The 12,408-nt window shown below is 47.6% G+C and overlaps 2 protein-coding genes across 2 annotated transcripts in view; both read left to right on the top strand.

Annotated features, from left to right (window-relative positions):
* The window catches only part of LOC115190921 (transcription initiation factor TFIID subunit 2), a 50,339-nt gene extending 42,467 nt beyond the window's left edge, over nucleotides 1–7,872 (top strand). The window contains exons 23-27 of the mRNA XM_029748954.1: nucleotides 360–469; nucleotides 4,401–4,633; nucleotides 4,837–5,019; nucleotides 5,582–5,684; nucleotides 5,854–7,872. Coding sequence (XP_029604814.1) covers nucleotides 360–469; nucleotides 4,401–4,633; nucleotides 4,837–5,019; nucleotides 5,582–5,684; nucleotides 5,854–6,128 — 904 coding nt within the window. The 3' untranslated portion in view covers nucleotides 6,129–7,872. The remainder of the gene's footprint in view (nucleotides 1–359; nucleotides 470–4,400; nucleotides 4,634–4,836; nucleotides 5,020–5,581; nucleotides 5,685–5,853) is intronic.
* A 3,310-nt stretch (nucleotides 7,873–11,182) lies between these two features.
* Nucleotides 11,183–12,408, top strand: part of LOC115190901 (ectonucleotide pyrophosphatase/phosphodiesterase family member 2-like) — a 45,499-nt gene continuing 44,273 nt past the window's right edge. The window contains exons 1-2 of the mRNA XM_029748929.1: nucleotides 11,183–11,587; nucleotides 11,807–11,912. Of these exons, the coding sequence (XP_029604789.1) occupies nucleotides 11,558–11,587; nucleotides 11,807–11,912 (136 nt within the window). The 5' untranslated portion in view covers nucleotides 11,183–11,557. The remainder of the gene's footprint in view (nucleotides 11,588–11,806; nucleotides 11,913–12,408) is intronic.

Below are 12,408 nucleotides of genomic sequence, written 5' to 3'. Positions count from 1 at the left end.
GGGAAAGGTGTTATGTGATGGTTTGTCAGGGAAAGGTGTTATGTGATGGTTTGTCCCAGGAAAGGTGTTATGTGATGGTCTGTCAGGGAAAGGTGTTATGTGATGGTTTGTCAGGGAAAGGTGTTATGCGATGGTCTGTCCCAGGAAAGGTGTTATGCGATGGTTTGTCAGGGAAAGGTGTTATGTGATGGTTTGTCAGGGAAAGGTGTTATGTGATGGTCTGTCCCAGGAAAGGTGTTATGTGATGGTTTGTCAGGGAAAGGTGTTATGTGATGGTTTGTCAGGGAAAGGTGTTATGTGATGGTCTGTGGCTGTGAAGTAACAGGATGTTAACCTTTACTTTCTCTCTGTTCGTTCAGACACAAGATTTTAAGCATGCTGGGTAAAAACCCTCCCTTCACCAAAGCAGCCGAGTCTCCACTCTGCAACGAGGCTCTGGTCGACCAGCTGTGGAAACTCATGAACTCAGGTGAGAACTTAGTGCATCTTAAATGGCACCCTATTCCCTATATAGTGCACTACGTTTGACCAGAGCCCACTTAAAGCTTGTTGGGCTCTGGATCAAAAGGAGTGTACTATGTAGCAAATAGGGTGCCATTTAAGATCAGACATAACTAATCAAACCTGATGAGATGCAGTACAGACAGAGACCCCCAGGCCTGGCTAGTCAAACCCCCAACCTGGGGCTGGTGTGATATCCACTCAGGCCTGGCTAGTCAAACCCCCAACCTGGGGCTGGTGTGATATCCACTCAGGCCTGGCTAGTCAAACCCCCAACCTGGGGCTGGTGTGATATCCACTCAGGCCTGGCTAGTCAAACCCCCAACCTGGGGCTGGTGTGATATCCACTCAGGCCTGGCTAGTCAAACCCCCAACCTGGGGCTGGTGTGATATCCACTCAGGCCTGGCTAGTCAAACCCCCAACCTGGGGCTGGTGTGATATCCACTCAGGCCTGGCTAGTCAAACCCCCAACCTGGGGCTGGTGTGATATCCACTCAGGCCTGGCTAGTCAAACCCCCAACCTGGGGCTGGTGTGATATCCACTCAGGCCTGGCTAGTCAAACCCCCAACCTGGGGCTGGTGTGATATCCACTCAGGCCTGGCTAGTCAAACCCCCAACCTGGGGCTGGTGTGATATCCACTCAGGCCTGGCTAGTCAAACCCCCAACCTGGGGCTGGTGTGATATCCACTCAGGCCTGGCTGGTCAAACCCCCAACCTGGGGCTGGTGTGATATCCACTCAGGCCTGGCTAGTCAACCCCCAACCTGGGGCTGGTGTGATATCCACTCAGGCCTGGCTAGTCAAACCCCCAACCTGGGGCTGGTGTGATATCCACTCAGGCCTGGCTAGTCAAACCCCCAACCTGGGGCTGGTGTGATATCCACTCAGGCCTGGCTAGTCAAACCCCCAACCTGGGGCTGGTGTGATATCCACTCAGGCCTGGCTAGTCAAACCCCCAACCTGGGGCTGGTGTGATATCCACTCAGGCCTGGCTAGTCAAACCCCCAACCTGGGGCTGGTGTGATATCCACTCAGGCCTGGCTAGTCAAACCCCCAACCTGGGGCTGGTGTGATATCCACTCAGGCCTGGCTAGTCAAACCCCCAACCTGGGGCTGGTGTGATATCCACTCAGGCCTGGCTAGTCAAACCCCCAACCTGGGGCTGGTGTGATATCCACTCAGGCCTGGCTAGTCAAACCCCCAACCTGGGGCTGGTGTGATATCCACTCAGGCCTGGCTAGTCAAACCCCCACCTGGGGCTGGTGTGATATCCACTCAGGCCTGGCTAGTCAAACCCCCAACCTGGGGCTGGTGTGATATCCACTCAGGCCTGGCTAGTCAAACCCCCCAACCTGGGGCTGGTGTGATATCCACTCAGGCCTGGCTAGTCAAACCCCCAACCTGGGCTGGTGTGATATCCACTCAGGCCTGGCTAGTCAAACCCCCAACCTGGGGCTGGTGTGATATCCACTCAGGCCTGGCTAGTCAAACCCCCAACCTGGGGCTGGTGTGATATCCACTCAGGCCTGGCTAGTCAAACCCCCCAACCTGGGGCTGGTGTGATATCCACTCAGGCCTGGCTAGTCAAACCCCCAACCTGGGGCTGGTGTGATATCCACTCAGGCCTGGCTAGTCAAACCCCCAACCTGGGGCTGGTGTGATATCCACTCAGGCCTGGCTAGTCAAACCCCCAACCTGGGGCTGGTGTGATATCCACTCAGGCCTGGCTAGTCAAACCCCCAACCTGGGGCTGGTGTGATATCCACTCAGGCCTGGCTAGTCAAACCCCCAACCTGGGGCTGGTGTGATATCCACTCAGGCCTGGCTAGTCAAACCCCCAACCTGGGGCTGGTGTGATATCCACTCAGGCCTGGCTAGTCAAACCCCCAACCTGGGGCTGGTGTGATATCCACTCAGGCCTGGCTAGTCAAACCCCCAACCTGGGGCTGGTGTGATATCCACTCAGGCCTGGCTAGTCAAACCCCCAACCTGGGGCTGGTGTGATATCCACTCAGGCCTGGCTAGTCAAACCCCCAACCTGGAGTGATATCCAGCCAGAGACAGAGTTAGTGCCAGAGACAGTTACTGCTCACAAATCAAATCCATGTGTGTAATTAGCTAACCTCAACAGTCATTTATCAATGTTTGTGATGGTGAGAGTTGCACAACTGTCTAATTTGATGTTTGCACTTTAACCTCATAGTCTCGTAGTCATTGTATCATTTCCAATCCAAAGTGCTGAAATACAGAGCTAAAACCAGAATATGTGTCACTGTCCCAATACTTTTGTACGTCCCTGTATTACATTATGTCCATGGTCCTAACTTCAACTGTCAGTCTGACCCATTATTACATTACAATAACAAACTATGAGCAAATGTTCAGCATCACATTACATGGACATCCCCCAGCAGGCTTATATAAACCTTGTTTCAAAAGGTGCCAAACGTTGTGAAATGTCTTTTCAAAGAGAGCCGTTTTCTCTTAACAGTCGTAAAACATCTGTTTCTCTCCCAGGGAAGAGAAGGATCACGTTTTATCATGTTTCTAGGTTTGTCCATGTCTTGAGGGATATAGGGACCTGCTGGGACGGGCCTCAATAGGGTTGTGTCCCAAATGGCATCCAATCTTCAAATATACAGTGTGCTACTTATGACCAGGCCTCTGTGTAGTGCACTATATAGAGAATGGGGTGTATTTTGGGATGTAGACCATGTCTTGGGGGGGGGGGGGGGGCTCCTGGCTACAGTTCTAATGAGGTCAAACACAGCTGAGAGCCTCGGAGAACACTAACCTGCTCAAACACGGTCTGTCAGGAGGGGCCTGGAAACGCAGAGCTGGTGGGTGTTGTCTCAGACAGACAGACAGACAGACAGACAGACAGACAGACAGTGTGGACAATGGACTTATTATGTGTTGTTGCATCAAACCAGTTAGAGCTGTAAACTGCCCTCTTCCCTACAGAAATCTGTTATTTGAAAGACTTACGTAGCGTTTGGAAGAATTAGCACCTTTTTGAAACAAGGTGGATATTTTACTGGACTGCTGGGGGGTTGTAGATGTGATCTGAGGAGGTGGAACACTTGTTATTGTAGAGTACTATTTCATATGTTTTGAATGTACTTCTGTGCTCTGAGGTTGGTTGTGACTGTTGGCAGTGGAACGTCGTTCTCGTTGCCAACCCAGTTTATGACTCGCAGTAATAAACTGTTGATAATCTGCCGTTTGTGTTATTATTCCCAGCACCATAACGTCAGTGATTACATTCACACCACTGTTATTATCACCTGGCTTGGAAAACAACTGAGGATCTGTTATGTTCAATTTAAACCACTTAATACCAGTTAATACCAGTTCATCTCTATTTTATCAGATGTTATGTACATGATAACACAAACTATGACTGGAAACTGAATAAGCTACTGTAGTTTTATGCACAATGTGCATTTCTAGTTTTCTCAAAGATTTTCTAAGACAAAATAAGACCGTATTCCTAAACCGCTTCCTGGGTTTTTATGGATTTAACTTGACACGGTATCAGTGATTCCATTCATACCAATGGATTTAACTTGACACGGTATCAGTGATTCCATTCATACCAATGGATTTAACTTGACACGGTATCAGTGATTCCATTCATACCAATGGATTTAACTTGACACGGTATCAGTGATTCCATTCATACCAATGGATTTAACTTGACACGGTATCAGTGATTCCATTCATACCAATGGTATTACTATCACTGGCTTGGGTTAGAAAACAATAGTGAAACTTTACAATGATCTGAACATTGCTTTTGTCCAGCTGTAAAGTTGAATGTGTAAAGTTGAATGAAGCTGAATGAAGCTGTAAAGTTGAATGTGTTCAGACCCTGCCATGTCACTGTTCCCCCAGGTACGTCTCATGACTGGCGGTTACGGTGTGACGCGGTGAATCTGTACTACACTCTGTTTGGTCTGACGCGTCCCTCCTGCCTGCCCCTGCCCGAGCTGGGCCTGGTACTCAACCTCAAGGAGAAGAAGGCTGTCCTCAACCCCACTATCAAGCCTGAACAGGGACCAGACACCACAGAGATGACTGGAAACACCATGGGCGTTCATATCCCTGTCATGGGCTTCACGAGCAGTGTAACAAGAAAAAATAAATACTCATGATTTAACCTTTTTAATATAATAATATATTTTAGTGGGGACTTGGGCCTTCTTATCTTATTAAATTTTCATCTAAAATCTATTTTGTCAACCTCATCTGAGTTTTGTTATAGCATAATTTCCCTTTCTCCCCCTCCATCTCTTCCCTCCGTCCCTCTCTCTCCCCCTCCCCTCTCTAGCTGGATGAGGGCCTGATCACCATGGAGACAGTGTCCAGCGTTTCTATGTCCAGTGGTGTGGCCCCGCCCCCTCAGGGTCTGAAGAGGAAGTTGGACAGTGTAGTTGGCCCGCTGGGCTCGTCCCCACCGGAGCCAGGCCAGGTACTGCAGGAAGAGGACACCAGTAAAAAATTCAAGATCAGAGTAAGGATCTCGAGCGCCGTGGGGAGACGCTTTTACTTGTCTGGGCTTCCACTACAGGCTTTACCCAATAATGTGTGTGTGTGTCCATGTGTTAGTGTGTGTGTATGAACCATTTCAGCCTCTCCTGAGGACTGAAGCAGCGCCACTGTGGACTCTGTATCTGGATTAATCTACCTCTTTCCTTTAAACTGATACAGTCGGAACTGGCGCAGTCAACAGTCCAACTGGCGCAGTCGACAGTCCAACTGGCGCGGTCGACGGTCGGGACTGGCGCGGTCGACCGGTCGGGACTGGCGCGGTCGACCGGTCGGGACTGGCGCGGTCGACCGGTCGGGACTGGCGCGGTCGACCGGTCGGGACTGGCGCAGTCCCATTGCTGATTGTATTTGACTTGACGTGAATCACTGTGATTGCACAATCTTGTGATGGTGTTGAATGATGATGATGTTTCAGTTCAACACCATGGAGGAAGATCAGACTGATGATGATGTTTCAGTTCAACACCATGGAGGAAGATCAGATCAGATGGTTATGACTGATGATGATGATGTTGTTGTTTCAGTTCAACACCATGGAGGAAGATGAGATTGACATGGAGAGTCCCCATGACAGCCAGGCGTTCATCCACCACCACCTCAACATCCTGGAGAGGCCATCCACACCAGGTCAGCACCCCGTCAAACATCCTGCACTTATCATACTGCTTCACAACTGGGCTTCATTCATGCTTTCAGACAATCTAGTCCTTCTTTTGAAGAACATGATGCACTTCTAGCTGATTGGTATTCAGTACATTAAATCTGTCTCTTCCTGTCTCCTCTCTCCCCTCCTCAGGTAAGGAACCTCCAGCCGTGGACCAGGCCGTCCTCTCCCTGCCTGTTACCCCCTTACCTTCTTCCTTCAGCAAAGAGTCCACCTCTTCCTCCAAACACAGCGGTGACCACCACCATCACCACCACCACCACGAGCACAAGAAGAAGAAGAAGAAGAAGCACAAACATAAACACAAACACAAACATGAGAGTAAAGACAAGGAGAGGGACTCCCATGCCTTCAGTAACAGCCCTGCTAGTGGACGCTCCGTGAGGTCTCCATCCATGTCTGACTAGAACACAGCTCTGTCTCCTGGTTGGTCCTTCAGTAACAGCCCTGCTAGTGGACGCTCCGTGAGGTCTCCATCCATGTCTGACTAGAACACAGCTCTGTCTCCTGGTTGGTCCTTCAGTAACAGCCCTGCTAGTGGACGCTCCGTGAGGTCTCCATCCATGTCTGACTAGAACACAGCTCTGTCTCCTGGTTGGTCCTTCAGTAACAGCCCTGCTAGTGGACGCTCCGTGAGGTCTCCATCCATGTCTGACTAGAACACAGCTCTGTCTCCTGGTTGGTCCTTCAGTAACAGCCCTGCTAGTGGACGCTCCGTGAGGTCTCCATCCATGTCTGACTAGAACACAGCTCTGTCTCCTGGTTGGTCCTTCAGTAACAGCCCTGCTAGTGGACGCTCCGTGAGGTCTCCATCCATGTCTGACTAGAACACAGCTCTGTCTCCTGGTTGGTCCTTCAGTAACAGCCCTGCTAGTGGACGCTCCGTGAGGTCTCCATCCATGTCTGACTAGAACACAGCGCTGCCTCCTGGTTGGTCCAGAGCTATTAAACACAATATTATCTGCAAGAGAGACTGAGCTGTGAAACATCACCCTCAAGACTAGACTCCAACTGTCAGTGGTTCAACTCCTCTGAATAGACCTTACTGGTTTGCTGCATGTCAACTAGCCTGGAATCCACACTAAATATGTTTCACTGTTTGAATCGGAGCTGTTTAGTTTGGATTTGGAAAGTGGAGCAATATTCAGTGTGGATTCCCGGCTGGCCTTGCAGTCAATGTAGGGGGGTGTAGCCTAACCGACATTCTGTGACGTCTTCATTAACCACACTGAGAGGCAGACCTGTGGGCCTCTCCAGAAGGGAGCCCTTTGGTTTTAAAAGCATCCCAGTCTCCAATCACCTTAACCACACTCAGACACACCCACCACACACACACTTCTGGCTGTGCCCGAGCCTGTCTGTCTCCTACCATCATCAACAACATTTTCAGTTAGTGGCTGTCCTCACAAGGGAACCTCTTCAGCCTGTTGAACCCGGCCTCACAGACTGCCACTAGTCTTTCCCCGTGTTTTATTACGTTGCCCTGGACACAGGGAATTACAGGTTTACTTTAACCCTGCAATTAAACTAAGAGGGGAAATTACACTCTCATTCAGAGATCTGATCAATTCAAAGGTGGTAGAATCAAGAAGGAGATGTTTCTAAACGTTTAGGATGTAGAATTTATAGCAAAATCTAAATTATAATATAAATAATTAGGCTGACCTGCAGTAGACCATGACTGTTTGCGTTCTAAACCGCACCCTATTCGTAATATAGTACACTACGTTTGACCAGGGCCCATACGGCTCTGGTCAAAAGTAGTGCATTTTATTGGGAATAGGGTGCCATTTTGGATGTAGCATGACTAATAGCCTAACTGCTGCCCTGTATGACATGACCATAGTGAAGAGTCATTGGGTTGTTCTATACCTGTTTCTACCCATGCATGTTTTAACTGTTTGTTTTTACTGTTAAGTCATTAGATTGTGTTCTCCTTGTCCCTCACCCAATCAGTAACTAGATTGTGGGTGGTCTCCTTGTCCCTGACCCAATCAGTAACTAGATTGTGTTCTCCTTGTCCCTGACCCAATCAGTAACTGTTCTTTATATTCATTATGTACTGCAGTTGTGTTGGAACCTTTTCTTCTAGGTAGGACAGGACTACATTATCATGAATATGTTGGAAAATAAAGCTTCTGATGTTAAGAATGTGTGTTTTTATATCCTGGAACTTTTCTTCAATAACACTCAATATATAATAGCAATTACGCTTAGAAATTTTGTATACGAAGAATGTAATAACCAAGAGCATAAACTTTGAATAATTGCACCCACCACAAAAGGCAGATGGACATTTATCAGAGGAGAATGTAGATAGGATCTGGCTGTGTAGCTGTGGTCTTTAGTATCCTTGTTCTACCCTTACAACTTCCTCACTGCCGGCCCAGTGACAACTTCCTCACTGCCAGCCCAGTAACAGCTTCCTCACTGCCGGCCCAGTAACAGCTTCCTCACTGCCGGCCCAGTAACAGCTTCCTCACTGGACGACTTCCTCACTGCCGGCCCAGTGACGACTTCCTCACTGCCGGCCCAGTGACGACTTCCGCACTGCCGGCCCAGTGACGACTTCCTCACTGCCGGCCCAGTGACGGCTTCCTCACTGCCGGCCCAGTGACGGCTTCCTCACTGCCGGCCCAGTGACGGCTTCCTCACTGCCGGCCCAGTGACGGCTTCCTCACTGCCGGCCCAGTGACGGCTTCCTCACTGCCGGCCCAGTGACGGCTTCCTCACTGCTGGCCCAGTAACAGCTTCCTCACTGGGCGACTTCCTCACTGCCGGCCCAGTGACGACTTCCTCACTGCCGGCCCAGTGACGACTTCCTCACTGCCGGCCCAGTGACGACTTCCGCACTGCCGGCCCAGTGACGGCTTCCTCACTGCCGGCCCAGTGACGGCTTCCTCACTGCCGGCCCAGTGACGGCTTCCTCACTGCCGGCCCAGTGACGGCTTCCTCACTGCCGGCCCAGTGACGGCTTCCTCACTGCCGGCCCAGTGACGGCTTCCTCACTGCCGGCCCAGTAACATCTTTCAGTGCTCTGGTTCTTGACCTAATCTCCTCATGTCCCTATTGGTGAGTTTCTTGTCATGTTTGCTCCGTTTCCGTTTGAACTCAGTAATCATATTCTTGCCAGATTGAACATAATCTACTCTATGGAATGTTCCCATATCTGCAACAATATACATTTTTATATTTGTTTTATTGTTTCAAACCCTGGATGGCAAAACAAACATGTATTGGCAACAAACCAATGGCGCTCCAGTCCACCACTGACTGCCTAATCCTGTGTGGTATTTCCTGGAGGCAGAAAGCACCAGGGTTAGTTAGGGTATAACTCAGTCCAGTGTTAGAACCAGGGTTAGTTAGGGTATAACTCAGTCCAGTGTTAGAACCAGGGTTAGTTAGGGTATAACTCAGTCCAGGGTTAGAACCAGGGTTAGTTAGGGTATAACTCAGTCCAGGGTTAGAACCAGGGTTAGTTAGGGTATAACTCAGTCCAGTGTTAGAACCAGGGTTAGTTAGGGTAAAACTCAGTCCAGTGTTAGAACCAGGGTTAGTTAGGGTATAACTCAGTCCAGTGTTAGAACCAGGGTTAGTTAGGGTATAACTCAGTCCAGTGTTAGAACCAGGGTTAGTTAGGGTAAAACTCAGTCCAGGGTTAGAACCAGGGTTAGTTAGGGTAAAACTCAGTCCAGGGTTAGAACCAGGGTTAGTTAGGGTATAACTCAGTCCAGTGTTAGAACCAGGGTTAGTTAGGGTATAACTCAGTCCAGGGTTAGAACCAGGGTTAGTTAGGGTATAACTCAGTCCAGTGTTAGAACCAGGGTTAGTTAGGGTAAAACTCAGTCCAGGGTTAGAACCAGGGTTAGTTAGGGTAAAACTCAGTCCAGGGTTAGAACCAGGGTTAGTTAGGGTATAACTCAGTCCAGTGTTAGAACCAGGGTTAGTTAGGGTATAACTCAGTCCAGGGTTAGAACCAGGGTTAGTTAGGGTATAACTCAGTCCAGTGTTAGAACCAAGGTTAGTTAGGGTATAACTCAGTCCAGTGTTAGAACCAGGGTTAGAACCAGGGTTAGTTAGGGTAAAACTCAGTCCAGTGTTAGAACCAGGGTTAGTTAGGGTATAACTCAGTCCAGTGTTAGAACCAGGGTTAGTTAGGGTATAACTCAGTCCAGTGTTAGAACCAGGGTTAGTTAGGGTAAAACTCAGTCCAGTGTTAGAACCAGGGTTAGTTAGGGTATAACTCAGTCCAGGGTTAGTTAGGGTATAACTCCAGGGTTAGTTAGGGTATAACTCCAGGGTTAGTTAGGGTATAACTCAGTCCAGGCTTAGTTAGGGTATAACTCACACCAGGGTTAGTTAGTGTGTAACTCACACCAGGGTTAGTTAGGGTATAACTTAGTTCAGGGTTAGTTAGGGTATAACTCCGGGGTTAGTTAGGGTATAACTCCAGGGTTAGTTAGGGTATAACTCCAGGGTTAGTTGGGGTGTAACTCACACCAGGGTTAGTTAGGGTGTAACTTACTCCAGGGTTAGTTAGGGTATAACTCCAGGGTTAGTTAGGGTATAACTCCAGGGTTAGTTAGGGTATAACTTAGTTCAGGATTAGTTAGGGTATAACTCCAGGGTTAGTTAGGGTATAACTCAGTCCAGGGTTAGTTAGGGTATAACTCCAGGGTTAGTTAGGGTATAACTCCAGGGTTAGTTAGGGTATAACTCCAGGGTTAGTTAGGGTATAACTCACTCCAGGGTTAGTTAGGGTATAACTCCAGGGTTAGTTAGGGTATAACTCCAGGGTTAGTTAGGGTATAACTCCAGGGTTAGTTAGGGTATAACTCCAGGGTTAGTTAGGGTATAACTCCAGGGTTAGTTAGGGTATAACTCAGTCCAGGGTTAGTTAGGGTATAACTCAGTCCAGGGTTAGTTAGGGTATAACTCAGTCCAGGGTTAGTTAGGGTATAACTCTGGGGTTAGTTAGGGTGTAACTCACACCAGGGTTAGTTAGGGTATAACTCAGTCCAGGGTTAGTTAGGGTATAACTCACACCAGGGTTAGTTAGGGTATAACTCACACCAGGGTTAGTTAGGGTATAACTCCAGGGTTAGTTAGGGTATAACTCCAGGGTTAGTTAGGGTATAACTCAGTCCAGGGTTAGTTAGGGTATAACTCAGTCCAGGGTTAGTTAGGGTATAACTCCAGGGTTAGTTAGGGTATAACTCAGTCCAGTCTAGAGCAGACTAGGAGCAGGCAGCACTCAGCAGAGAATCATGGTTCTTTGGAAATTGGTCCTGTTAGGCTTCATGATTCATGCAAATGCGTCGTGTGCGTCCTCATGTGTCCCTTTCCGTTTACAATGAGAACTTGTTATGTTTTGCGTATAGGCTACCATGACTATTATGCGTTTATTACTGGTTCTCAGAAGTTTTCAGGGCTTTCAGCAAGAAGGTTTTACTCTCCTTTTGTTTTCCAAACCATTTGCAGTACAAGGGGATGATGATGATAATTTCAAAGTGGCGACCGATTTGAAAAGTATCAAAGGGTATTGTTATGCGTTCACCGGGGTGGTCTCCGCTTGCGTTCATTGTTTAGTATCCTACCGCGCACTGCGCGCAGTAAAATGAAACGGCAACATAAGCACTTTTACTTGATTTATTGTATTTAGAGCTGGAAGGAAGCTCCCTTTGGCACCGTGAACAGGTGTTCATAAAACTTGGCCACCCCACAGTTCTTGCGCTCAGTCTTAGTGATAGTCGGGGTGCAGTCAGGACGCACGGTAACGGACCGAATAGGGACTACTGAGATAAACACATGAATTCTGTAGGACGGACCTGACATAATGGGGAAATATAAGATATCATTTAAACAGGTATGATGGAAATGACCAAAAATGGTTTAGAATCTCTGTGATATTACAATGTAGGATGTTCAAGAGAGAATACCTGGGTTATGATGGATTGTTCTGGCATGTTCCGCTATATTAATGGTGGGAGACTTGTCGTCAACGCCTCATCTTTCACCTTTCATTTTATCTGACAATCTTTTGTAGAATTGTATCATTTATCTGTTGTTTCATTCATTTTTAAAGATGTTCTGTGTCCTCTCCATCGTCTGTGGTTGGGATATCTGCTCGGGGTATGTTTATGACCGTCCTGAAAGGTCTGTAGAGGAAGCTGCTTCATCGAGGACAGACAGTAAGCAAGATTGGACAACTGTTTTGCATGAAATATAGATATTTTTAGGGACTACCATCTCTCCCTTTCTCTCTCTGACAATAGTTGATGGGTATTATTATTGATGGGTATTATTGTTGTCTATTACATTGTTAATTTATTTTTGTATAATGACATATTGGGACAAGGTGTTCTGCACTAACATTATGCATGGTATACTGCAAGCACAGCAGAATCATTTTCTCTGTAATTTAGTTACCAAAATAAGCTTTACAGTATATTTTGAAAAAGCCTTTATGTATTTTGGCTGTAAATGTATATAAAGCCAACTTTCCTTTTGCCATTTTAAACAAGTCAGACAGAAAACTGTCTTTGATTCCAGAGGCATTAAACTAAATCTTAAACTGACTTAGCGGCAAAGCAATCAATCACTCAACAGTCTGTAGACTAACATGGAATCCATTTACCGTCTAAATGATCTTTAAACATGAGTAAAATACATTATATAGAACTTACT

This window comes from Salmo trutta, unplaced genomic scaffold (assembly GCF_901001165.1).
Source record: "Salmo trutta unplaced genomic scaffold, fSalTru1.1, whole genome shotgun sequence".
NCBI lineage: Eukaryota > Metazoa > Chordata > Actinopteri > Salmoniformes > Salmonidae > Salmo > Salmo trutta.
Note: the sequence above shows the minus strand (reverse complement) of the source record. Positions and strands in the feature narration are given on the sequence as shown.